Source organism: Ptychodera flava, chromosome 13 (genome assembly GCF_041260155.1).
Source record: "Ptychodera flava strain L36383 chromosome 13, AS_Pfla_20210202, whole genome shotgun sequence".
NCBI lineage: Eukaryota > Metazoa > Hemichordata > Enteropneusta > Ptychoderidae > Ptychodera > Ptychodera flava.
The window spans coordinates 25,432,398-25,460,282 of record NC_091940.1 but is presented as its reverse complement, the minus strand read 5'-3'; the positions used below and the strand labels follow the sequence as shown (position 1 = coordinate 25,460,282).

General features: G+C 39.1%; 1 protein-coding gene across 1 annotated transcript; it reads right to left on the bottom strand.

Annotated features, from left to right (window-relative positions):
• Positions 1 to 9,373: 9,373 nt before the first annotated feature.
• LOC139147951 (glycogen-binding subunit 76A-like) lies at positions 9,374 to 26,912 on the bottom strand. The gene is made up of 2 exons (XM_070719206.1): positions 24,278 to 26,912; positions 9,374 to 12,752 (listed from the first exon to the last, which is right to left on the bottom strand). The coding sequence occupies exon 1, from the start codon at positions 25,186 to 25,188 to the stop codon at positions 24,286 to 24,288; it is 903 nt and encodes a 300-aa protein (XP_070575307.1). The 5' UTR covers positions 25,189 to 26,912; the 3' UTR covers positions 9,374 to 12,752; positions 24,278 to 24,285.
• Between the last annotated feature and the right edge of the window lie 973 nt (positions 26,913 to 27,885).

The window sequence follows — 27,885 nt, the reverse complement described above, 5'->3', positions numbered from 1 at the left end:
GTTACGCCCTGAAAAGTTCTGCCTGACATTTCCCGCCCACCAGCCACCCTAGACTGAAAGATTTAACTGTTTATAGGTAGTCCGCTACTTAAACTCCAGCCCAAGGGGTCGAAGATGGCTGATCACCCACAAATATAATACTAAATCTTTCAGTCTGGGGTCGGCCAGGGGCTAAGGGTTACGTATAGGGTACATGTGCCCCGTGGGTAGAAGTCCAGGAGATAACTGAGCAAAAACTAAAAGGAGGGACATAGAAGGACATAGAAAACCTAATTACGTGGAGAAACATAGTATTTTCTGTATGTAATTAGGCGAAGGACAACATTTTCGGCGCAGGATAAGATGTACAGCATTATTATCACCCTATTCTGTCATGGAAATATTGTCATTTAACATATTCTTCACTAATAACATTGTCGCTCTGTTTTGCTGTGAAAGCTCTGTGCTTCTTGAAATGCTGCACTGATAGCGTTGTCCTTCGCCCAATTATACTGTGAAAATGTTGTGCTTCCACATATTCTGTAAAGTGAAAATGCTGTCCTTTACCCTACGCTCTAGTGAAAATAGTGTCCTTCAATGTCCTTCTGTCCTTCGATGTCCTTCGTTTTAGTGTCATCCCTATAGACCAAACTGTCCCAGAATGACAATGACTAAACTGACATGGACATTTAATCACAGTTGAATAAGAGAAACAGTCTGTCGTGTACAGCAATGTGAAGATTTTGGTCAGTGATACTGCCGTTGACAAAACAGCTAGCAGCTGGCTGACAGAGTGACTGCGAGACACACATTTCTCATCAAATTAAGTGTCGGCCAGGTCAAATGTCAGAATAATCGTTCGTGAAATTTATGTGATAGAATGCTCTCCATGCATTCTATCTAAATACTACAACCGTGATTTGATGGATAATTGTACACCTGGCTAGACAATTAATTTATGGTCAGTAGTAACCGATAGAGCTGATAAGCTCTTGGAAATTCATCATCGCATTGGTATCACATCGACGCGTTAATTTTACGTCATGCAAGGTGTATATGACTGACTTTCATCAAGGCCAGAACGCAGTTGCTCAGTATGTGAAGAGCCTTTGCGAACCACTTTCGACATCGGTCGAACTATCCCGCTTTGCAGGACTCGAGAAATTGCCTTTTCATGTAAGCTCGTCAATCGAATGCCCCATAAAAGTATGACGACCCTAATGATGCTCAACCCTGTCAACTCGTTGATCCTAAAAAGTATCTCACAGCAATGCTGGTACCACGCGGTTCATGACACATTGTAAAACTCTCCACAGTACAGTACCTACATCGTAATCATGATTCGGCAGAAATATCACACCACTTTTTAAACCCCGACCGGCATTGCAATGTCATGGCGTCCGGGTTCATGCTTATCAGAAGTCACATGAAAAATGTATCTGTTCCGAGTATTAGCTTAGAGCGGACGTGCGTTTTGACACGGGCGGCCAATTATCCGATTTCGAGGAATTGTAAGAGAAACGTTTCCATACGTCAGTACACAAGTCTAATGTGACTAGAATAAAGTCTGAAATGCGAGCTGAAAGTGAACATTGTTCTCAAAAACCCTCCCGCTACGATTTGAAAATTTACTCCCGCGCACAAGTTTTCCCCTCCCTCCACCACCACTCTGCAACAGGGAAAACTCCGCGCTGTCTGTGAGGAGAAGACAATAAAAAGCAGGGAGTTTTTCAAAGGAAAGAAAAATGCCTAAAGTTCAGAGGCTTCAGAATTTTGATGGTAATTTGACGGGTTACAGCTGAGAATGAAGGCAGATTCTAGGTTTCAGTTGACATGACATGACACAACCTTTAATCCCTCCAGAGAGACAAATTCTATCGCAACCAGAAACAGATATGTAACACCATGGTTTTTCGATAATACATGCCTTACTCAGGGGATCTGAATTAAAGACCGCACAGGTGAGGTCTCTGTGGGCACAGCTTACAAGAACGAGCTAGCTGTGTATCTAACACGTAATCTCATGACAGGCATGACAGACAATCTTAAGATTAATGAAAAATACGAATTAGAAATGAAATGTTCGACGCTTAATTTTTGTGTTTTCCATGAAACACCCATATTGATGCTGTTGATGGCAGTCTGGGTCTGACGCAAAACATAAAATCGTTTTGGAAACCAAACTGGGCACATCTGGCGCCGACTTGTTGCGCAGACTTCTTAGGGAGCGTTCAGTTTTTACGGCCTGGGGGGGGGGGGGCGGCGGCAAAATCTTGTCGCCGGTGTTCAAAAAAACATAGACCCCCCTGCATTTTTTGTGAAAAAAAGATGACCCCCCCCTTTGTCAGACGAAAAAAATTGATGACCCCCCCCCTGAAAAATAACCAAAACCCATATGTCAAATTTACCCGCATGGTTTGGATTTGAACTCCGGTACGCGGCGCACTTTATTCGATGCCAGTGCACAAACTTCTCAGCCACATCCATTGAAACGTCTGTTAATTAGGACGACTGTAAGGCAATTTTTAACTTCATTTCCATAGACAACTCATGTCCATGGAAATTGTATAAAGTAAACTTTATTGGAGTGGTTCGCCAAAGGCAGCCCTCTGGTTAAGAGGGTCATGGGCCATTACGTAAAGTCAACTTTATTCTAGTGGGCCACCAAAGGTGGCACGCCGGTAAAGAGGGTCGATCATGGCTATTGCATAAAGTAGACTTTACTGGACAGGGCCGCTGAAGGCGCGCGGCCATTACCATTATTCAGTGCGTGATCCCAGGGGATCCTAAAAAATGTTTCTAATACAAGCCGCGGCTTCAATTGGGAATTTTACGGTAAGATTGCCGTGGGGTATTACATAAAGTCAATTTATTGTAGTGGGCAAACCGCAGGCGGCCCGCCGGTAAAGAGGGTCAATCATGGCCATTGCATGAAGTAAACCTAATTGGAGTGGGCCGCCAAAGGCGTCTGCCCGTTAAGAGGGTCATGGGTAATACATAATGTATATTTATTGTAGTGGGCCGCCAAAGGTGGCCCGCCGGTAAAGAGGGTCGATCATGGCCATGGCATAAAGTGAACTTTATTGTTGGTATTATGTTTTTGAAAATGTGGTGATCCCCCCTTTCCTACCAGTGAAAAAGCGATGACCCCCCTTTGCGGATTCCAAAATTATGATGACCCCCCTGGATTTTGCCGCCCCCCCGGCCGTAAAAACTGAACGGTACCTTATTCTCTTCGTTCCGTTGTCACTTGAAATAACTATGTTATGTTATGTCATGTGTACTTGGGGAAAAATCGCCTATATGCCAAGACTTTGCGGAAACCGTTGAGAAGTTCTCTCAGAACCAAACAGTGGTAAGATTTATAAACAAAATGATAGTACGGTCCGAAATGGCGTCGATCTTCTGCATCGAAAACACATTTATTGTCCAACTCAGTTCTAGAAAACCTCGTGACATAAATTATGACGCAGCACTTGATGATATTAGCTTTCAATATCCTTATTTTGGAGAAACTGAGCAGCCTTCTTCGTTATCGGCGTGACGTCGTCGACAAAACAAAAGAAATCTATTAGTTGGCCCTCTCTATCATTATCTCAGCACTTTGCTGTGAGGGTTGCCATGCAAACGACCGAACATCCAGCAGAGAGACCAGAGAGAGGCTGTCACGTACGGAAGGTCGATCCCGTCGCTCTACGAAAACCAAGTTTATTTTCACATAAATGTATGTTTTTGGTTTCATACTGTATATGAGACAAGCGTAAGCTACATTGGAACAATGTGTGTCGATGTCGCAGAGTGGAGAGCAGCCATTGGCAGGTTTTTTCAACCGAAAAGTTGGCGAGTTGTTGCAACGGAACTGTACATGACACACACGGAATGGTCCCATGCTAATGAGTTATTCTACAGGTGGTTGTGCTGCTTCATTGTCCAAAGCTATGTGCTCTTTGCTACACGTGGCATAGTTGCGCTGTTATATGGCACACAAGCATGGTTGGAAGCCACTGGAAACATTGAAATGGAAGCAGCTACATGTGATGGCCGGAATACTGGTTTCTACTTTTCCAATTCTCATTTTGAATATGGTGAGGAGGCATTCTGTGAAGACATGACCGAACCACGAGTCGTCCGACTGCTTCAGTTGTGTGGGGACATTGAATTGAATCCCGGGAAGAAACCAGAAAACAAGCTACATTGCCTGCAAGTGGTACAGTCATCCCAACAAAGAGTTCAACGGCAAGTCCTGTACATGGTCCCGGTAGGTCTGAGCCAGAAAACAGCCAAGTATTAACTTTACTGATGGAAATCCAAAATGAAATGAAAATGTTGAGACGCGAACTGAAAGCAGACTTGAATGATGCAAGAAAAGAGATAAGTAACATTAACGACTCTGTCTCAGCACTCCGTGAAAGTCATCAGAAACTAGTTGAAGAAAATAAACATTTAACGAGGAGAATAGAACGATTGGAAGGAAGTTGTGATAAATTAAGAGGTCATAGCAGTAGAAATAACTTAATCTTCCAAGGTATTCCCGAAAGTGTAAGTGGTCATGAGACATGGGAAGAATGCGAAGAAAAGGTTCGTAACATGCTAAGAGATGAACCTAATATTGAGAACGCCTTCGACGAAACTGAAATTGGAATCGGAAGAGCCCACAGGCTGCCCGACCGTGCTGACGCTGATAACCAGCGACGTGTCATTGTCAAATTTATGTCGTACAAGGTCTGTTCGTTCGTGCTACAGAAAGGTAGAAGGTTGCTCAAAAATTCAAGTTTCAAAATAAAAGAAGACTTTTCACCTCTGGTTCGTGCCAAACGCCTTAAGTTAATACCACGTCTACAGGAAGCTATCAGCGAGGGAAAGAAGGCAACTTTGATTTACGACACTCTGCTGATAGACGGCGAAAGATACAAGTTTGACGACGTTAAACAGACCATTATTAAACTATAGGGAACTGGCCAGGCTCGGATTGTAGGACGTCAAATTCAAGAAGATGAGCAAAAGACAGAAACATTGTCAATAGTGTCATGGAATGCAAATGGCCTTAAAAAGTACCTTTTTTAATACCGAAGTAAAGACATTTCTGTTAAAGTTTGATGTAATTGGAATTTGCGAAACATTTGCAAAATTTGTTTCTGAATTTGATTCTTTTTTAACAGGATATGTCGCTTTTTCAACATGCCGAGAACGGCGATCAAATGTAGGCAAATTTCCAGGTGGTGTAAGTGTCTTTGTTAAATCACATTTATCATCACACGTTAAAAGAATTCGAAGTATTGATGATACGGTGTTCTTAGTCCTAAACAAGAATGTATTCAATCTTACACGTGATATGTTAATTGGTTTTGTCTATGTTCCACCTGAAGGATCTCCAGTTTATAGAACTGAGGAAACCAACGGTATCACGCGTTTAGAAAATTGTCTTGAAGAGATTTTTGATACTTGTAACACGCGTGATATTATTTTGGCGGGGGATTTTAATGCCAGAGTTGGAAATCTACAGGATTATGTAATGGATGATTCTGATGTAAATGAGCACGCTTTATTTGATTGTGGGGTAGATTACTTTAACTTAGAAAGAACTGCTAAAGATGACAATATTAATAATTTTGGTAGAAGTCTTGTTGAATGTTGTTGTAAATTTGGTATGCATTTGTTGAATGGCCGCTTTGAAGGGGATAAAAATGGTGAATACACATGCACCGCAAATCAAGGAGCAAGTGTTGTAATTTATATAATCGCATCAGGTACACTTTTTGACAATATTGAAAACTTCATGGTTAATACATTTGACCTCTCAGACCATTTTCCTGTACACTGTGAGTTATCGTTTAAGAAAAATCCGAACACTGTCACTGAGAGTGAAATCAATGTTTCACAAAATTATAGATACATATGGAAACCTGACTTGGCTGACAATGCTCGAATGAATTTGCTTAGTGAAAACATCCAGCATAAGTTTCATAACTATTCATTTGAAGTTGAAAATGGAAATGTAAATAAGGCACTTAATGTATTGAATGATATTATTTCCGAAACATGTAAAGATATGAAATCACGTGCAGGGAGGTATTAATCCCAGAAACACAAGAAATACTGTTGAACCTTGGTGGGATGATGAATGCACTGCTATGAGGAAGAAAAAATTTGATTTGCTTCAGAAATTTCGGTTCTCTAATTCCGTTCAAGATTTAAAAAATTATAAATTATTTCGAAATCATTATAAAACTGTCTGTACAGCCAAGTTAAAATCCTACAAGGATCAACAGAGAGATTTCTTGGTGGCAAAATGCAATGATCCTAAAAGTTTCTGGGCTGTAATAAAGAAGTTACGGGGTACATCTTGTGATCATCCTAGTATATCACCAACACAATGGTATAATTACTATAAAAATCTGTTAAATAATGATGGTGACATTGAAAAAGATGTCGAATTTGGAAATTATATTAGTAGAGAATTATATAGACATGATCAAGATTGTTTATTGTGTACAAATGATAATCCTACAACTGTAAATAGTGTTATTACCATTCATGAGGTTCAGAAAGCCATCGAAAGCTTCCCAAATGGTAAAGCCCCGGGATCAGATGGTTTTGTAGCTGAAATTTTTAAACAGTTTTGTGACATTTTTGCACCTCATCTTTGTCAATTTTTCAATGCTATTCTTGACACTGGTATATTTCCCACAGATTGGTGCAGAGGGGTTATTTGTCCTCTACACAAGAAAGGGCCAACCACAGATGTGAATAACTACAGGGGAATCACATTGTTATCTGTGTGCAGTAAATTTTTCACTAAAATTTTAAATACCAGATTGGTGACCTGGGCATCTGAAAATAAAAAAATTGTTGAAGCACAAGCTGGTTTCAGAAAAGGGTACTCTACAATTGATCAAATCTTTTGTCTGCAGTCTTTCGTCCAAAAATATATAACTGTCAGAGGTGGTCGGTTTTATGTAATCTTTATCGATTTTCGAAAGCGTTTGACAGAGTTAATCATGAACTATTATGGCACAGATTAATCACATATGGAATCCATGGCAAAGTATTGAGGGTTTTACGCTCTATGTATTCACAAAGTAAATCCTGTGTAAGATGCAAGGAAGGCCTTACAGATTATTTCGATTGTAATATTGGTACAGACAAGGGTGTATGCTGAGCCCATTTTTATTTACGCTTTTTATAAATGAACTTTCAACTTACATGGGGAGTGAATCAAGCGGTATCTATATAAACACAGAGTAATATCATCGACAGAGTGGCAACAGCTATTGTTTAAGGCGTGAAGCGGTTACGTAAGCAATCCATGTTTGCCTCGCCTCACGAAGCTCTTGGCTCTCTTTTCCGAAGAGTGCCGACCATGCACCCTTCGGTAATTTTCGGATTTTCACCAATTGTTAAGCGAAAGTATGTTCGACAAAGCTTGTGTTGTAGTTGTCGTGTGGTGCTGATCGGAATTGATGTGCTGGCGAAAACGCGAGTGTTTTGAGCTTCAAGGAAAGTGGGTTTTACCGTTTTAAAAATTCCTCTCATATTTTCATGAATATATAATGAGTGTGTTTGAACCAAATTTGAAAGTCTTTTATCGATAATGTCTGGTTTTACTCAATGGTTTACGGTCAGTCACACCGTCTTTTACACGTGCGCCAAGAAAGGACATGTTTATGAAACTGCTGGCGTGTTATGTTTTGATTGGCGTGAGGCAGTGTTTCTGGCCTGAGAGCTCACAAAGTAACTATGGTTGCTACGCGACTGGCAGTACGATGCCATCTCGTCGTATGTTTCGCATAATCTCGTGTAATTATCAACCACAAACCAAGCCTCCAAAAAGTTTAACACCTTTGAAGCTCATTTTAATATGAAAAGCCAATAGTCTACCGAGACGACCATGGAACAAAAGGCATGCAAGTGTTGCCACTCTGTCTATGATATTACTCTGTGATATAAACGAGGAATTTCCTATGGTTGGCATGCTAATGTATGCAGATGACGTTGCAGATGCTGCTGACTCGCCCATTCGGTTACAACGCAAATTAAATCAATTGGAGAAATTCTGTAAGCAATTGGCTATGCAAATAAATTTATCCAAGTCAAAAATTATAGTATTTAGAAACGGGGGTATTTTAAGAAATTACAAAAAGTGGGTCTTTGGTGGAAAGAAAGTGGATGTAGTTAAACATTACAATTACCTAGGTCTTTTAATTTCTTCAAGGTTGTCCTGGTCCCCCGCCAAGAAAAATCTTGCAGCAAAGGGTTTAAAGGGTCTTTTTTCATTACAAGCACTTATTAGAAAACTCGGCGGTTTCTCAACACAAAATTCATTCAAATTGTTTGATTCTGTTATTGCCCCAGCCATCTGTTATGGCTGTGAATTGTGGGGATATGAATATTCAGATGTAATTGAATGGGTACATTTAAAATTCTGTAGATACTTACTTGGTGTGAACAGTAGTGTAAATACACAAGCAGTTCTTGGTGAATGTTGCAGGTTACCTTTATGTTGTTTCTATTTTAAGAAATGTATTTTGTACTGGTTAAAATTATTACAAATGGGAGAAAATAGACAATCAAAAGCTTGCTATAATTTGTTAAAAAGACTGGATGATGCGCGTAGAACAACGTGGGCTACTCATGTAAAAAATCTGCTTTTCAGATATGGATTCGGTGTAGTTTGGATAGAACAGCAGGTTGGGAATACAGAACTATTTTTATATGTTTTTTCTCAGAGAGTACAGGATTGTTATCGACAAGAATGGCATTTTGATATTACACATTCATCAAGATTAAGTCTGTATTGTCAATTTAAGTCACAACTTGAACCAGAAAGATATTTAAATCATCTCACAGGTATTCATAAAATCATTCTTGCAAATTTCCGTTGTTCAAGTCACAAACTTAATGTTGAGGTTGGTCGCCATTTAAAGATATCACGTGAACACAGGATCTGTCTATACTGTAAAAATGCTCGTGGTGTTGATATTGTTGAAAATGAATTTCATTTTGTATTAATATGTCCGTTGTATAAAGACATAAGATCACAGTATATTTCAAGGTCATACATCGAAAATCCATCTGAAAGAAAGGTAATCTATATATTAGCCACAGAAAATATTCACGTAATTAGAAATTTAGCTATTTATCTAAGGAAAGCCTTTAAGAGAAGGGAGGAAACGGTATCTAACTTTGTGTAATAATACCTTGTTTTTGTCTTAAATAATGTATGTTCATCATTGTAATTTTTTAATTTTTATTGTATAATGTCTTGTAATTGACAGTCTCTTTCTCATATTTCTTTCAATTGAAATGTACGATGGGCCGAGGCCTTGTATTGGAATAAATAAAATCTGAAATCTGAACATCCAGCAAATATAATACAGAGACATTCCACAAAAAGTTTTTCACGTTCTTTGACTATGTACTTTATTTTTTTTCTCGGCGTGTTTAAACTTCTCTCTGTTTCTAATATACACATCTTTTACACGTACAAATTATAAACATGCTTTTGTGACAAAACTCCAAAATATTATCCAGGATTCGGTCGACAAGCGACGTCGCATCGCGTTCAGGTAGTATTTTCTTTCCGCAGCTCTGTCTCATGACAAAGGTGTGGACAGATAGCATAAAGTGAATTCATCTTCGAATTAAGTTTGTTGTTAGTCAGTCAGTTTGAAAAGAAAAAAACTTCGAGCACCAGTGGCTTCAAACGCCGTTCGCTATGATGAGTTGTTAATACGTTTAATTTTATATCTACACAGTACATATAGTGGCATCGATTATGTTCAAGCAATAACAGATAAACTTCTGTTTGTTAAGATTCCTATAGAAGCTTACAGAACTCTATCACATATTACAAAACTCGTGTTTTTTTTAAATTATTTTTTTTTCAGTTTGTTATGGTTGCTGAAGAAAGTTGCTAAAGATTACAGAACAGCTAGGCGAAAGTCGCACGCTCAGACCCTCCATCGCCACTGTTGACTGGGGGACTGGGTCGCACATGACACCTTTACAAATGCACACACTTCGTGAGTACAATATCAAATTTCTCTCTACCCTGTTAACAGTTTGACTGTAACTTTAACAATATCCATTGTTGGACCTGGTATAGCTATCATATTCCCAACCATCTGGGTAAAAATCGCCGCCGAGACACTTTACAAAACGAACTTGTACAATACAGCACAACTAAACTCAATGTAAACTAAGATTGCATCGTAAATATTAGCTTCCCTGCAGCATACTAGGAGTATTTTTTATCTACAGAATTTGTACTGAAAGCATTTGCGCTCGGTCTGTACGGAAAACATAGCGGTCAACGAGAAAGAGCAAAATAAAAAAAGTAAGAGAGTGTACAAAGTTAATTTAAAATATAAGTTGAAAATACTGAACTGCTTTGTGACAAACGCCGTCAACACAATTTGGTCAACGAACTCATGACGAGCAACTTTTTTTGTTTTTACGACTTTCGAGGAAAACCACACATGAGTTTATAAGACGTACAACACTTCGTTAAGACAAACAAAGAACAAGTCCTGCAGTCGATACACTCAAACTCGACAAATTCGTGTTTCCGATCAAAAGTGCTTCCTATATACACCTAGTACTTCATGTTTAATGGCAAACTTTGAACCCACTGTATGTACCTATACAAGCTTGACTTTGAACTAATTCTACAGATTAACTGTGAAGGTAATATGCACCTCGAAAGTGAAAGACTTAAACTTTTGCTCTAACTTTCCTCAAGGAATTTTTCAATCATTCTCTTTCAAAATCAAGAATAAAAATAGGGGGTCACCGTGCAAATTTTGGTACTAGAGAAACAAATTACCCAAGATTTACCGATATTCGAAATTCAAAATGGCCGCCATCCCTGTGTTTACTCTATCGAGAAAAATAAAATTTTCGAATTTCAAAAAACTAAGCCGGTGAAAAGTTTTCTTTCACCAAGCACTTTAAAATGAACCCCCACATGTGGTATATCAGAAGAGAATTGTAAAAGTTTGAGAGCCCGAATGTCTGTCCCCGAGGTGCGTTCTACCTTAAAGTGACCGTAGCTGCAACTTTTGATAATATTTTCATTAGTTTTGTTTTCGCAAACTAGAACAGTTTCTTCTTCTTTTGCCCAAAATATGATCTTATACAGCATTAGCGTCAGGCTTACAGACACAACGCACTGAGTGCAATATGCAACCTGAATGTTAATTTCGACAAAAAAATGTTGGGTTCATTTCCGGACTGAAATTCAGTCGTGAACATAAAATTGGACTTTACAGACAGAACGACTGAGTCGACAAATTACACAAAGCGTCATGCCGACTTGTGTTGAAAAACTGAACACTGGGCACGTCAACATGGTTTTCATAGTAGAAGAAGGAATCGTGCTTTACAAACAAAACTTACAAAAACATAATTTGAAAATACATCAAAAGCTACAGCCAATGGGGCTTTAACCCTTTCACCACCATGGTTTGTCCCAAACCTATTGTTATCAATTGTGGACCTGTTTACAGGCAATTGGGGGTGAACAGGTTGAACTATAACACACACGAAATCTTGCAACCTATCACAGCACAACTGCTCTTCGATAAACAATCCTGTCTGTAAAAATGCTGAAAATCCCTGCCATCGTGGAGGGACTTCAAGTCTATCGTTATTTTTTTTATCAGCGTAATTTAGCTGACCGCGTTAAAGCAGAAACCATATTTGTACAGTTGTTATGGCAACTAGATCAGTGTAAATGACGTCACAAAGTCAAAGACGCTACATGCTGACGTCTCACTTATTACTTATTGCTATCTTCAAATCACCATTATATTTTTTAATTTACAATTGAAATAAATTTCGAGCAGTCACCATGGAGCAATATAGTTTGTAAACTCGAAGCTTCATATACACACTTGACCACGGTGACTTTCTCACACTGGATTTATCCTACACTATATAAATCATATACTCCATTTCATTATAAATAGTACATTCCTTTACAATCAAAATACAAACATTTGTCATCCGACACTTTATTTAATGTTTTTTTTTACCACATCATCCGTACTTTGTCTGTCAAATGACATTTTAGACAGATGTTTGGCTTAAGACAGGCTTTTCACGAGCTTTTACTCGCATTGAAAGTTTCACGCAAGGTAACATCACGCGTAAAAGATGTCCCCATGACAACAAACTTAGCTAGGTCGCCTGTCTCCGGAGGAGACCATGACAATCAGAGCGATGAATTTTGACGGGGAAAAACACGAATTAATATATGTAAATGTAAATCCCAGTCACCGTAAATTCTCGGCCTGTGAAAAGAAAGACAATAGTACACGCGAGAGTTTGTCAGGTTACGAACCGCCTGTCAAGAGGCATCATCAGTATCGTCGTTCCCATGGCTACTGCAGGGTCAAAGGTTAAAATATTGAATTTACATCTCGCTGAGCACAATCGGTCTCCGTTGGCAAAGCTTGCGCTCAGTAACTGTGGTTGACCTTAGTTTTACCCATATCAAGGCGATATGACGTCCGTAACCATGGTAACTGGTACGTGACGAGACAGGTTTTCCCTTATCAGTAAATACATGTATCGCATGTACAGTTAAATAGTTCGTTTTTTTTAGTCTTCATGCTTTTGACAACTTTGTAGTTTCTCGCTTTGAACTTGACGCCAGGAAAGTTCCTGTCCCTTCTGATGTTGAGAAGGAGAATGGTTACAAAAATATACATTTTCAGGTGTTGAGTCCGGCTAGATTCGCATTGATGAAATAATCTTCATCATTTTGATATCTGGAAGAAACAAAAAGAAAAAGCAGAAGACTTAGTTGAGTCAGTAGATTCAATCAGTAAAACCCAGAAATTTTGCAATAAGCTTATGGATTTCTCGTGTCAAAAACAATATCACCTTCTGCCCTTTTTTCACTTGTGTATCAATGTATTGTCTGTTTAATTTATCGCAACTGCAGCTATGGCAACGAGGTTGATCGAGATAAGAATGTGAACACGATAGAGACCTTTATTGTAACCTTGACAACACAGCATAATTGTGCCATATTGTGTTGTAGCGATGTGCAAAGAAAGAGCAGAGAAAAAAAATCAATTCGGTATGACAGCGTGGAACACCAAATAAATTTCAAAGTAGAAATAAACGATGGACTATCAGGACAAAGATAAAAGACAGCACAGTGATAAATCATTTCTCATTTACTTGACCTATCGACTTCTGGGTCAGAGGTTATTTGGTTCATGAACCCGAAGAAGATAACGGAATCTACGTTTTATCCAGTCGGTCATGCGCAGAAACTGAGATAATGCTTCGATCTAAATGCAAAGCGATTTGGAAATGATTTATTACGGTGACAGAACTAAACTAAGGTCAGGGGCCCAGTGTCAATATTAGACGGGCGTGTGGTCCTGCCATTATTGACATATACTTGACAAAAATCATGTCGAACAAGAAAAAGATCTCTATGAGTGCTTGTATCTGATATGATTTAAGAGCATGTAAAATTTGATTATATTTATCAAGTGCATATTACAAGGCCTGTGAACTTTGACACGGTTCGCACAAGTAGGTCAAATATCAGACCACCATGTTTTCATACAATTGTGTGTACGCCACATCACTGTAATAGGTGCAGTAACCGCCTTTTCACATTTAAATGTAAATCTGAAACAATATCGCACACAAGTAAAAGACTAAAACATGACTATAACATTTACTGATGCCTTACTCAAAGAAGGTTTAAACCATATTCTTTCACCGCAAAACGATAAACAAAATCACAGATAACCTACCATGCAATGTTTGGATTAGAGACGCAAATTTCCTTCACGACCACGACACTTGAACTCAAAATGGCCACTCTGTTCTGTCAAAAAAATATCCTACAATGTGTAGCGGTTTCGTTTTACATCTTTTTTGGCGCCAAATGCTTTACCGAGACAGAAAACATGTCTCATGGACAATGTTTTCGATCGGCGAAATCTAATAATTCTTTTTCTGGTCTACAGTTTTCGTAGATGTGTTTAGACAATCAAGTTTTAGCAGTTTTGTCTTTCGCAAAATAGCAAATCGAGGAATGAAATTAACCAAATCCATAAATCGGCCGCCATTTTCTTTATGAACTCTATTTCCCTGCAGAGTTCATGAAGAAAATGCAAGATTTATAATAGCCAGTACGCGCGTCTCGACGACTTGTCATGTGGGCGCAAATTTGCCATGAGAGTGTCACAGTGATCCGTTAGAGTTAGGAGTTTGCAATTCCGACAGGCATATTATTGCATCCACACGGCATTACTCTCTTGCACTCGTATTACCCCTATTATGGCCGCTATTTGAATTTCAAATATGTTTTGTGGACTTCGTTAATTTCTTTCTCCAACAAAATTTTGAAGGTTTTGTTGAAAATTAAACGGTGGAAACTTAATTTTTCACAAGTTTCAACGTGAGTTCCCAAGCATTTGACCAGCGACAAAGTGAAAGGCTTTTATGTGAATCAAAAATTATGTGTTCCATGGTGCGATTCTGCAAACCAAACGACAACTCTTATTGTTCACAAGTATATGTTACAGACGTAAGATTATAGCAGAAAGGCTAATACGATACGAGGCTTTCTTATAATCCTCAACCAACGACCGATTTTGCCAATCATTGCTCAATGGCAATGACGTTTACTATGCCGAGTTCAAGTGAAGTTCAATAAGGCACGCGTACTTTCGCGTCCTTGCACTTACAAAAGCGATCTGCATGCTTAGAGTCACGTACTCTTGAGGAATGACAAAAACCCAGTTTCGCTCTAAAAAGGGGTCAGTTGACGTCAATGGCTGAGAACACTGTACTTTCATACCGTCGGTTTAATCAAGTAAAAGCTCAGATAGCACTGGCGCACGGATACGATACAGCCACCGAATCGGCAGTGACGCTATGGCCATTTTGCAACAAACCAATAATTACGCGAGGTGATCCCCATTAATACTCAGCAACTACTTTAATTACTAGCCGCTCTGTAACTGTAATGGGACTTCAAGTTTATGCGAAAAATCCATGACTGTCACAAACTGATTTAGAAAAGAAAATCTCCCTGAAATTCCGATTGATCACTCCGCAGACGATAAAACTTCGCAGTATGTGAATGTATCATCAGCGGACGAATCCACAGTATACTGCGGAATGCCAGATATGAGAAGACCCATGCCTCCCATGATGCAATACCCTGAAGGGGCCCGTTCTCCTCCACATGCTATCGCCATGGCGACCGCTTTTGAAACATAATTGAAGCTTATATCAAACACGAGATCGTGATTTCTAGTGCCCCCGATGAATTTTAAAGAATTTTCATGTCGGTGAATTTACTCTCCTGAATTTTCTCGAGGCGATGCATAGAAAGACAAAATGGTATAAAAAAGCAGGGGACAGAAGACCAGCTAATTCGATTCCATGTAAAACCCACTCTAAGGACAATGCACTTCGACATACCATTATGAAACGTAGCACAATCACAAAGAATTACAATTATCTATGGTTTGATAAACCACTCGCATACAGCACTGACAATGACGTGCTTCTAAATCCATTTGCACTATTTCGCCATCGCTGAATGGTCTTCAATTACTGCTTCTTCTCTGAATCAAGTGATTTTTTTACCCTCTCACAGTGTCCTTTACATAAACGAATGTCATTCATTAGTCACAAGAGAAGGTCATTTAGGTCACGTTACCTCTCGCTGAAACAGTCCTGGTGAAGAGTACAAAGTATGATGGAAAAAAGTGAAAAAAAACCAACTATTTTTGATGTGAAATGAAAAAAATTCGACAAAGTAACACCTTGACCAAACTTTAAGACCTGCACTGACCAATGCTATTGATCTTTTCACTCATGCAAATAATATTTCCGGCTACATTTTGGGCTGAACTGTCAAAGTTTATTAAGTAATATTTAGTTGTGAAATGTTAAATACTTTTTAAATTTTATTATTGATGTCTCGGATTGAACATTGTAGGACATATTTATTCAATTAGAGAAGCATCGCTAATGGAAGGCAGTGTTACAACATAGGCAATGCGTGACTACATCTCCCAGCTATTGAATGTTTCTAATATGGCGTCTTAAATATGTGGTAGGAATCCTTAGTTTGCATCGTCACAAATTCCATCGAGTCTCGTTTCTTCTATACTGCTTCCGAAAATAAAAAGGCAGCGAGGAAACTGACAAAGTAAAGAAATATTCCCTTTGATTGAGCGTATGAGCTGAAATGACTGTGCTTTCTTGCATCTGTTTAGACGATGTAGCAAATGTACGATTTCGGTGTTGGCAATCGACACAACATGCCATACTCGTCTATCGCCTCTTAGTTCAAATATTTCTTGAAGACAATTCTCGAACAGCGATCAGTCGTACTAAGACCAATACATAAATCATGAAAAAAAGTGCAGTGGCCTCGGAAATACGCTTCACTCTGTCAAGGGTGCAACGCTTGGGTTTTTTTATTGTTGTCTTGCCCCTTATTCAGATCTGTAATCAGGCCAGTGACTATTCAGGGCATAGTGTCAATAACATCAGATTCGTGTCGGCCATGATGCGTTATTTTTATCACCCTGTAATTACTCGTAATTGACATCGGACGTCTGCAGAGAGTTGCCTTATTGACCAGTTAGTTCCTTCATCAATGCAAGTGTAAAATTTCACTATTCATATCGGATCTTACTTTAAAAATATCACTGTGTTTCTCAAGTTAGCAACATCCCTATCGGGTTTGATACTGTTCAAGTCCGGGTAATTCAAGGCTCAAGAAACATGATGACGTCATCTAATACTCGCCGAGAGGTTGGAGCCATGGTTACTGCACGTGACGCAACGCACAATATTCTCTTATTCTGAAATGTTTTCGTTTAGTCAAGGCTAATCGACAGTGAATGGTTCATTTACCACAGTCAATTGACGGTGACTATCTCTAACGTTCTCTCGCAATTTCAGATCCGAAGGTCATTGTCTCGCGCAAAATGTTTGCCGCTCTTGGCAATTTGTGACGATGCACACACATCCAGATTTTGCAGTTATAGAGCCCAGGCTAATAAAAAGGACTGCAGTCGTTTCTGAAAAATCCTTCAACTGCAGTTGTTGTTACATTACAAGATTGTTATGGTCCTCTAATCAAATGCTGAAATGAAATCCAATATTTAACTGCATTTTTTAATTTGTAAGTGCCCCTCAATAATTAACAAGATTGGAACCAATTTGGGATAGTTGGATGGTGAAGTAATGTCGGTTTAATCTGCAAATGTGGGCTAATCTGCTTTTCTTTTTATGTTAAATACTTGTTTTATGAGTAATTTGTAATATTGCAACATTCAGCTATAGGGCACCTAACATGTTTGAGAAATTTGAAAAATATGAAGATCCAATTATCCCAAATTAGTTCCAGTCGTGTTATATATCATTTCAGTTATTTATCAAACTAAATAAAATAAACAATTTTTTTTGAGGGGGGCGCTATCAACAGACGGACTTGTAAAATGCAATGCAGTTTATCCTTAATTAACGCGTAAAGACTCGAATAATGATTGATTATGTGAAGACATGTATTTCCAACACGATAGTTATTATTGAATGAGCATGAGTGTGATAGAATGGTAAACCTACAAGTGCTATCAACAATAAATTTTTAAAGTACTACTATTTAAAAGGATATATATGCATAATCCTTATAATTTCTTACCATAAAATCATAATCAATGTGATCTTAAAATATTTAAAACATCTGCGGTAACAGAAAGATGGCGACATGTTTGTCAAACCCATGAAACTACTCGCGTAAAACTGGCCCTCCATGGTGACAGTTGCAGTGACATAATTTTGATAGCCGCGGGTAGTCATGGTTACTTCAATGAGACGAACTGATGGAGAGCGCCTATAACAGAGTATGCATCGGTGAAGTAAAACCGTATCGCGATGCAAATAGTTGTCTTTACACCATTCTCACAAATATTATCTTCTCTCAATTTGCGATTAAATACTACGACGCTTTATTCATCATAAATCAAATATCCTTTTCAAATCATCCAAGATTAAGAGAGATAAACCCTCCTGCTCAGAAAATTCATAAAGACTACAGGACTGGCGACAAAATTCAGCATTATTCAGACGGTCGTATCCCTTTCAAGGAAACAGTGACCTGCCTCTCACCCCGTTCTTTATCTCAGTGCTTTTGAAGTGTGAATTCAACCCATGACGTCAGAATTGATGTAACGCTGTTTAGGTATTGTAATGCTCACATCCGACTGTGAAGAAAACTAATCTGGCTAATCATTATACTCGTGCAATCGTGATGGTCATACCGTCTTGGATATATATATATATATATATATATATATGTAACAATAAATCATAAATTCACGCTCATTTTTTGCTCAAGTGTTCACACACGTGAGCATATGTCGCAGCGATGTCTGTCTGTCTGTCTGTCTGTCTGTCTGTCTGTCTGTCTGTCTGTCTGTGTGCTCGATATCTCAAAAACGGCTCACCAGATCAGTATCAAATCCGGTACATAGATTCAGTTTGCAAATGGCAAGAACTGATTAGTCTTTGGTGGGTGTGGCTTGCTTTTTGCTCATTTGCATAATTAATGATTTTAGAAAAAAAAACATATATATCGACAATGACTGCACACAATTTGATGAGATTTGCTACAAATGTTGATCACACCAAGATATATCACCTGTGAAAGATATTAAGGGGTGACATAAAAGGTAATGGATAATTTGCATATTTAATGAACTTTCCTAATTAGGGATATATATTTGATTTGACTTGATCAAAATAGACAAAACTTGGTATTCTGAAGATACTATGATTTAACATTATTGTAAGTCATTAAAGAATTTTACTGCATCAAACTCTTAATTTGCATATTTAATGAACTTTTGAAGTTAGGGATATTTATTTGAATTGACTTGACCAAAAATGATGAAACTTGCTATGTACATTAAAGATACTATGATATAACATTATTGAAAGTCATTAAGCATTTTTACTGCAGCCAATTCCTTATTTGCATATTTAATAAACTTTGACCAGACCGAAGTTGATGAAACTTGCTATGTACATTAAAGATACTATGATACAACATTGAAAGTCATTAAGCAGTTTTACTTTAGCCTATTCCTTATTTGCAAATTTAATGAACTTTCCTAATTAAGGATATTTATGTTTTGACTAGACCAAAGCTGACGAATTGCTTTGTACATTAACGATACTATGATACGATATTATTAAAAGTCATTTAACATTTTTACTTCAGCCAATTCCTAATTTGCATATTTAATGAGAACATTTCAGTCAATTCCTTATTTGCATATTTTAATGAACTTTCCTGATTAAGGATATATACTTGGATTTAGAATTAATCTGTGGTGAATATTATTCATTATGTTGATCATAACACTTTCAGTGTAGTTGCAAACATGTGGCAAAGGTTCAAATTTACACATAACTGCAATATATAATGAAACACGTGAGCATTTTCAGTTCATATCTGGTTCACATATGGTGTGCTTGTTTCATCGGAGAGGTCTTTCCATGAGAAGATTATCTTTGTTATCAATTTACGTTGCACCGGAAGTTGTGCTTTCGGTCCCGCTAAAACGTTTTGGTAGTTGTTCGAGCTTCGGCGTGCTAAGACTTGTTTCAAAAAATTTCAGGAGGATAAATGACAATGCCTGAACCAATTCCGTGATCTGAAGAAAGTCAACATACACTTACGAGTACTGTCATTAAACCATGTCCAGGGCACTTTTGGTAATCGGAAATTCACACTTTGAAGTTCTATGCGCTTTTGAAATTAAAAACAAATATAAATCATATACATGTTCTAAAAGCTGTTGAAAAGTTTACAGTGTTCTTGACCTTCTGTTCGCCACGCACGTTCTCCTGTCTCTTTTCTGCTTAATCCGTTCCAATGTTTATGTAAAAAAAGGGCCGAAAGGATCCGGACACACTGATAAAGCGCTACTTAGACGGAGAAAGTTGTCTTACATTTCATTGCATATACGTGCTTTTCAAAATCACTAAACTTGGGTAACTATCTCCCACTGAATAAAAGACTAGAGACTGTAGCTTTTCCGAAGAAAATCGAAGGGAAATGCGCACGCGAACTCATTTAGGGCTCAATTTGGTTAAATTGTGGCAAGTAAGGCGAAAGAACGCAAAAAAGGTACAAAATATCTGGAATTTTTCTTCGTTAATCATGCGCTTTTTCCGGCTAATATTTGAATACATCGCTGTTTACCTTCCTTAAATTTGAGATCGGGTCTTCAAAATGTATCATGCATGATTAGACTTTGTTTTGCTGGAAATTCTAAATCAGGACGCCATCTTCATGAATTCCAACGAGAGCTGAGAAACCTGTATATCTGAGTTGCGGCGAGGCAATCTTGCGTGTAACAGGGGCAAGACTATAACTGGTTACATACCACTGTACAGGTCAAACGTTGTATCAGAGTGAAATTGTTGAGGACTTTAGCAGTTTGTATTCCAGGAATGATGAGTCAGAGATGTTGTAAATTTGAATTGGCAAACACTCTCTCTCTCTTCTTCGAACTAGCAACATACGCCCCCCCCACTCTCTCTCTCTCTCTCTCTCTCTCTCTCTCTCTCTCTCTCTCTCTCTCTCTCTCTCTCCTAAGTCGAACTATAGCAACAGACTCTCTCTCTCTCTCTCTCTCTCTCTCTCTCTCTCTCTCTCTCTCTCTCTCTCTCCTAAGTCGAACTATAGCAACAGATCTCTCTCTCTCTCTCTCTCTCTCTCTCTCTCTCTCTCTCTCTCTCTCTCTCTCTCTCTCTCTCTCTCTCTCTCTCCAAAATCGAACTATAGCAACAGGATCCCCCCTCTCTCTCTCTCTCTCTCTCTCTCTCTCTCTCTCTCTCTCTCTCTCTCTCTAACGTCGAACTAGCAAAAAGCTGCGTCAGAATACGTTTCCTGTGAGAACTTTGCGTCACCTGCCTCTCCCTTATTGACAGCCTCCTCTGGCTGAGAGAAAAAAAAACTCCATTCACATTCGAGGACACGCATTTTTATCCTGAAAAGGATGCATGACATGCATGTCTAAGACAGGTCAACTGCAACCAATCTCCTGCGAGATATTTCTACCGCCAGCATGACAAAACCCCGGCAACATCACGGGTATTTGCGACCACTTTGCATCTATGAACACACATACATACAAAGCAGTTGGTAACGTAAAGTACTTCACGCGCGAACGAATTCATTAATCGCGACAAAGTTATTGTTTGAACTCATAAATAAAAAATAAACTGAATGTGGATGTATGATATGAAATTCAAATATAACGTCACATTAACGCAGAGGCATATATACTTTGTTGGACCCTTTGGCTTAAAATGTATTTCAAGTAGTTGCCATCGCTTTCGTTTTATGTTTTCAGTTGAAGCTCTATCAACCACTCTTCCCTCGGTTCCAAAACGCTGAATAACTTCTTCTAAAATCAACAAAATTGATAAAGTTCAAAGTCTGCGATTTTCTTAATTCGTGTGATTCAGAACGACGACAAGCAGGACACGCGGGCTGTCAATTTTGCCAAACAATAAGCAATGATAAAAGATCATACCTTTGATATTAATCATCTCATCACTTCACACTGTTGTAACCTTTGATTTCCAAAGTTTCACAAATTTGAAATAACATGTCAATTTCTTAAGCATCTTCCTCGGGCTAAGTACGCAAGCGCTCATATGGTGAATTAATACAGTTAATACTGAAATATCGATCGATATGTAGTACTGTCACGCGCTAAGGGGTGTGCTATCTCGTTATATCGTGTCTTTGAATATCACACTTACTCAAACTCTGCTTCATTTTGACCTTGTACTTTTGTAAGAGCAGGGTCACTGACTTTGGGCTCGTGCAAAGTTCTCTGTGAATCCACAATCTCGACCGCAATTATTCCAGTCTTTCAACCGCGCGAAGAGAGCTTCACAAGCAAAAGCTAAAGACATTTTTCCTCATCCGGTTTCCCGTGGCTGTACAGGCGATGTATTGGTGACACCATAATCGTATTCAAAATAGCTCAAAAGCATCGACTTGTTAACTTATCCCCAGATGTTGAGTGACCCTCGACTGTCGTGATTTTAGAATGATTCATGAATTCCAAAGACTGCCACTCTTATCAGGGGAATACTAATATTTCAAGTGATTAAATTGCGCAAGTACTAACATATACCATTTCATTCATCTCAGAATTGCCATCCTATCAATAGATCTGATGAGGTAATTGGGCAAGCTGTTGACAATTTATATTTGTATTCCAATATAACGCTAACTATTGCATTAATTTTTAATGTCGTTGATCTTTACCTCTTAAAGTTATGTCTGTGATGTAGCATTGTCGAATGCGAAGAATTCAATGTCGTGTGAGTTGATGACAGGGACACCTCTTTGGTCAGGAAAGCAATACTTGTTTTTTCCGATATAACCTGACTTAACCCTCTCTCATTTCAAAACTCCCAAATCCATTGTTGGGGCATTTTGTATGACAAGGTGAGAAAATGTTGCACTTTTTCTCGGCTTAGGCCTCCGATATCATTCTGGACCAAACAAATCCCGACTTTCCCACCCTTTCTTAATAAAGTTACTCACGCCTCGAAAGTGAAAGACTTAAACTTTTGCTCAAAGTTTCCTCAAGGAATGTTTCGACTATTAATTACCCAAGATTTACCTATATTTGAAATTCAAAATGGCCACAATCCCTGTGTCAACTATATGGGAAAAAAATCGATTTTCGAAAAACTAAGACAGTAAAAAGTTTTCTTACACCAATTTCTGTCAAATGAACCCCACAAGTGGTATATCAGAAAATAATTGTAAAAGTTTTGGAGTCCGAATATATGTCCCCGGGCGCATTTTACCTTAGGAAATGCCACCCAATACAAATTTTATCGGCCTTTTTGGAGAGTAGGATGACAGAGCCGAAACATAGGCCCAAATCCGTCATGACTTGACATTAAACAAATCTGTTTGTGTTACATATATCACACTAAATGGCTCAACAGTATCGGCTCAACCGTGTCCCCGAATTATTAATCAAAGCTCGATGTGTTGTCGGGTAACTGCAAAGTACTCATCAAGACGATAAATGGCGTTGTCTGGCGAGACTACAAGCGCGCGCGTGCTTTGCCAGTGACATTGGTATTATTTCTTTAGATTAAAATTCTTCTAGACCATCAGACGTCTTCATCAACACAGGCAAACTTAAAACAGCTACAGCTTGAAATGGAAGAAATTGCATCTGCTTAAGAAGAGTTTGAATATCAGCTATAGCTAGGTTTCATGCCTGTGCAGCTCGCTACAGCTAGCAGCTCCTGAATTTTGGACTCATGCCAAGTACATTGCATAGCGCCTTTAAATTTACAGAACCAAGCAGTGGTATGTCGAAGCCTTCACTATCACGGCACACTGTGACTCGAGAATGACACAATTAGTTAATGCCACATAAAGATGTTATTATTACCAGGTCGTTTCACTGGTAGTAGAGAATCTCCGAATCGTCTTAGAAAACGGATAAACACGGTGTTTCTTGTCAAGAGGATCCAAAATGATATTATAAACAAACGCATGCTTTTCTTGAATTGTCATGATGATGGCAGCAATCTTTCGTTTTTGCTAGGTACTGAAATAGTCGCAATTCACTTTCTTGTTGAAGTTAGTCACCCGTTGGATGACTTGCATTCTTGAAGCCATACTGTGACCTGCAGGCAGTCAGCTGATGTACAAAATACACACGCACGGCTCCGCACAACGGACTGGAGTCGGGTTAAAATCATCGGATCACCTAAACTCTCTTACAAAGGTCTGTCAAACATTACCCGCGCTAAAAAACGTGTCACAATGATACGAAATGTACTAGGCAATCCAGAACAGTGATATTCGACTGTTTCGAAAAGTCACTGGACCTACTGAAATGCCATAAAATCGGGGGTAAAAAGCCTAAACATAAGAAAGAGACCGTGAATTCTATAAAGGGTTGTCATTCCCACTGGTACATAAATGACAGTGCATCGTCATCGACATGTTTTGACAGGCATGAATTTTCATTACCTTTTCACGCCAAGTTACGAAACACAGCAGCCATCGACCCTAGTTCATAAACAAGTTAAAAAAAAGAACGTTCGGCTCAATAGTTGCTGGTACGTTTAGAACAAAGGAATGACGCTGCCAGGCCTTTGTGATTAATATTAAGGCCCTCGTGATCGGTGTTTGCAAAACACTGAAAGCAGAAAAATCATATATTTCAGGGTTTACCTATTATTTCAAACAAAATGCATCCACAGAGCATCGCCATCACCGGTGGAGTCGTTCGCCCTCGTGTAGCATTCAAACGTGTAGTTGCCCCCGTGGTTGTTATCCCAGTGTGTAGCTCCGCTCACCTCGTACATCACGGCGAAGTGTAAACGAGCGCCAACGTGAAAGTCTCTCGGGGTCGTCAGACCGAACGAAAACCGGTCTGTCTGTCCGTCGCACGAATCCTGTACGTAACTTGCCGGTATGTCGTAACTTGTACGCCACTCAGTGGTCGTGAAGCGAACCTTGACAGTTTTGTGGTAGGCAATATTGAGTACTTTGACAGTACCGAGAATCGTTAAACCGGACACTACGGCGTTTTCTAAGCACACCTTCTGGCTTCTTATTCTGTCCATAAAATCCGGAAGGGCACTTGGCTGTGTGAAACACGTCGTTAGATATTTATGATCGCCTAGTCTGTCTTGGCTGACCAGCGAACTGTATGCGTAGTCAGGTACGTTTGGCACTGAGTCGGTCAAGATATGGCGTACGAATTCCAGATCCAACCCCAACGCGTCTGCGAATTTGACGGACTTACGACGCGTCGGTGTGCCTGGCGGGGTTTTCGACGGGTCTTTGAGGGAACTGCCGGACGGTTTGCGATGTCTTGTCGGGCTTAGCGGCGACGACTCGCCCGAGGACGACGCGCCGCTGCTGTAGGAAGTATATCCATTGGCCCACCTATCCAAGTAAAATTCGTCCGGAGATCGACATTCTCGGGGCGGAAAATCGCCTGGTGACCAAAAGACCGGGGGACTGTTCGGTTCATCGATGCTCTGGCTATTATATTGACTGCTTGCTTGGGTTCCGAAGCCGTTAATGTGGTACCCGGACAAACTCAAACCCCTCGGATCTCGATTTTCTTCGTTCATGATGGTGTCCGTGCAGTGATCCCGTAAGTGGCATACTCGAAGACGGCGATTTTTTGACTCGCTATACCATCGTCTTGTCAGCCTTCATTTGCCATTACCAGGTCACCCTAAAAACGGTCCCACCTCTCCGAAGAGGACGTCAAAATCGTCGTTCTCAATGCGACATACCAGCTGAGTGCTGGCATGCAGGCCCGAAACCAGGACCGGTTTGACTATCGGGACTTCCGAGCGACCGTACGGACAGCATGTATGTGTAACCAGAAATATTACAAGGTTGTCTACGTGCGGGACAGCTTGACTTGGATTGGCTGAGTAAATTATAGACACACCTACCGGCGGGGTTACAAGGCCATGAGGGGGAAATTAATTACTCGTAACATATAAAGAGACATTTAAAATGAGTTTCAATTTCTCATCTAATATATGCCTAATCGTTAAATCACGTATGGTTACGTAATTTCATTTAAAATTAGAATTTGAACCATACTGACGACCGCACATTTTCACCCAAAAGAAAAATATTGAACTCGTCGTGTAACTCCCAATCCTATCTCTGCAGACGATAGCTACTGCATTACGCCGTAGCTGTGACGTCAGGAGACATTGGCGCTGTTCTATGTAGTGAGCACATTCCCCAGGCTAACTGACATAAAATAGTCTTTTTTTCTCATATTTATCGCTCACATGACACATTCCAAATACGTGGTGATGCACTCTATTTTGTTTTGATTTCTTGTTCAAGAAAAACCAATTAAGGTACCGTAATAGATTCGACCATATTTTACTTAAGAATAACGCATAAAGAGGGGAACGATAGAATTTGGAGTCCCCACAACATTATTTGCATACTAGTACCTGGGAAGGTCGTAAGGTCAACCTTTCAATTGTCAGCGCTCTTTTGAAATTCGTCGTCTGTCCTTTAGAATATTGGCCAATCTCGGCAGGTCGTATAAATAAATCGTAAATAACGAGTGAATAAGACACGCTTAATTGTTGGAATTAGTGACAGGCCTGACCAGCCGCTAGATTTTACGATGTTTTCGTCTACTTTGAGAGATGAAGAATCTGTAGTTTTCTCCAATCTCTCCGTTACCGAAGGTGCGACTATGGATGTAACTAACTATGGATTCTCCAACAATTGATCCTGTATGCGACTGTGAATTTTGGCCATAGTATCCAAGATCTCTTTCCGTGATATAATTCTTCCATGGATCAGAGAACAAATAATAATGCAAAGTAAACTTCCACAAGGCCGGCACGAGCCGAGGAACTACAATGGATTGCAAAAGTTTAAAAGCTTCGATGATTAGAAAACCAGTATTGTAAACAATTTACCGTCGTCAAGGGTACAGACAGCATCAGCAGGGGGGGGGGACGTTGTGACGTCATACAAATTAAGATAGCCGTCGATGTCGCTTTGTTCATGTACAGTGCAGTTCACAACATTTTATTTCATCATTTTATTTCTCCTGACCATTTACACATAATTGGCGACTATTTTTGGCTACCATGACACGAAGACGCGCAAGTAATGCCCAGTTTTCGATATATATACTTTAACACGAATGGAGTGACTCTTGTCAGGGGAAAGGGTTTGAAGGAAAACAAGATTTTGAAGTGCGAGAAATTATGACGGTTTCGTTTTTTGTTTCTCCTCAGCAGTGTTCATTCTTGTATCCAAGGTGATTCACCAATTTTTAAAAGATTGTAATGAACAAAATAAAAGTTGTTGGCTTGTTTACAGTCCAAACTCTCTAAGTAGGGTTTGGAAAAAGGCATTGGTTGGATAAAGCGACTCACACCTGGCAGAGACATGCATCGACACAAACTCATTATAACCATTCTCAAGGATACGCTGTGCAGAAGTCAAAGGTCAGCGAGATGCCATGTCACAGGTCATAACGATGTCCCCCGTGGCAGTCTCAAATATTTTGTAAACAAACAACTACAGAACGTGGGACGGCGTTTTTGACAGAAATTGGTGTTCACCACTCATTGCTGATGATTGTGTGACCAAATAAAAGACTAAAGACAACAACATCAACGATATTTAGATCAAAAACTATCTGTGTAATTTATTCCAACAAAACATCATTTGACATCGTTCAAACATTAACCTAAAATGGCCTAGGCCTGTAGCTGTAACTTTCGATGTTTTTACTATTTTTTTTAATGTCAACCACAGATTCTTGTTCGAATCCCTAATGCATATTAAAATGCTCACTATTTAGCTTGTCAATACAACATCTTTACATTTCAAATGCATTGTTATTGTTTACATATAATTTTTTGTTCGGACAAGAATTCACTTGTCATCAATAATGCTGTCTTCACATATACAGGCTGAGTTGACATGCTGAATGTTGTGTATCTTCATATGCGTTTGGGAATAGAAATAGAAACTCCATAGTTGACTTTAAAAACAAAAACAGTGAAAAAAAATCAAGTGAACAAAAATGGGAACTGATACAAATTGTGTATATACACTACAGGTCATAGATTCATGGCCCTGTAATCAATATGAACGAAACAAAGTCTATGAACGAATCAAATTCTATTTCGCTCTACCTGAGTTGCATATCTGAAATGTGACGTGAATTTGTTAAAAAGCGATGAAGCAACCTGATAGATTTTCCTAGTATAGGCTGATTTTACAGTCTCCTCAACATTTGATATTCATTCGCACGCAAACGAAAT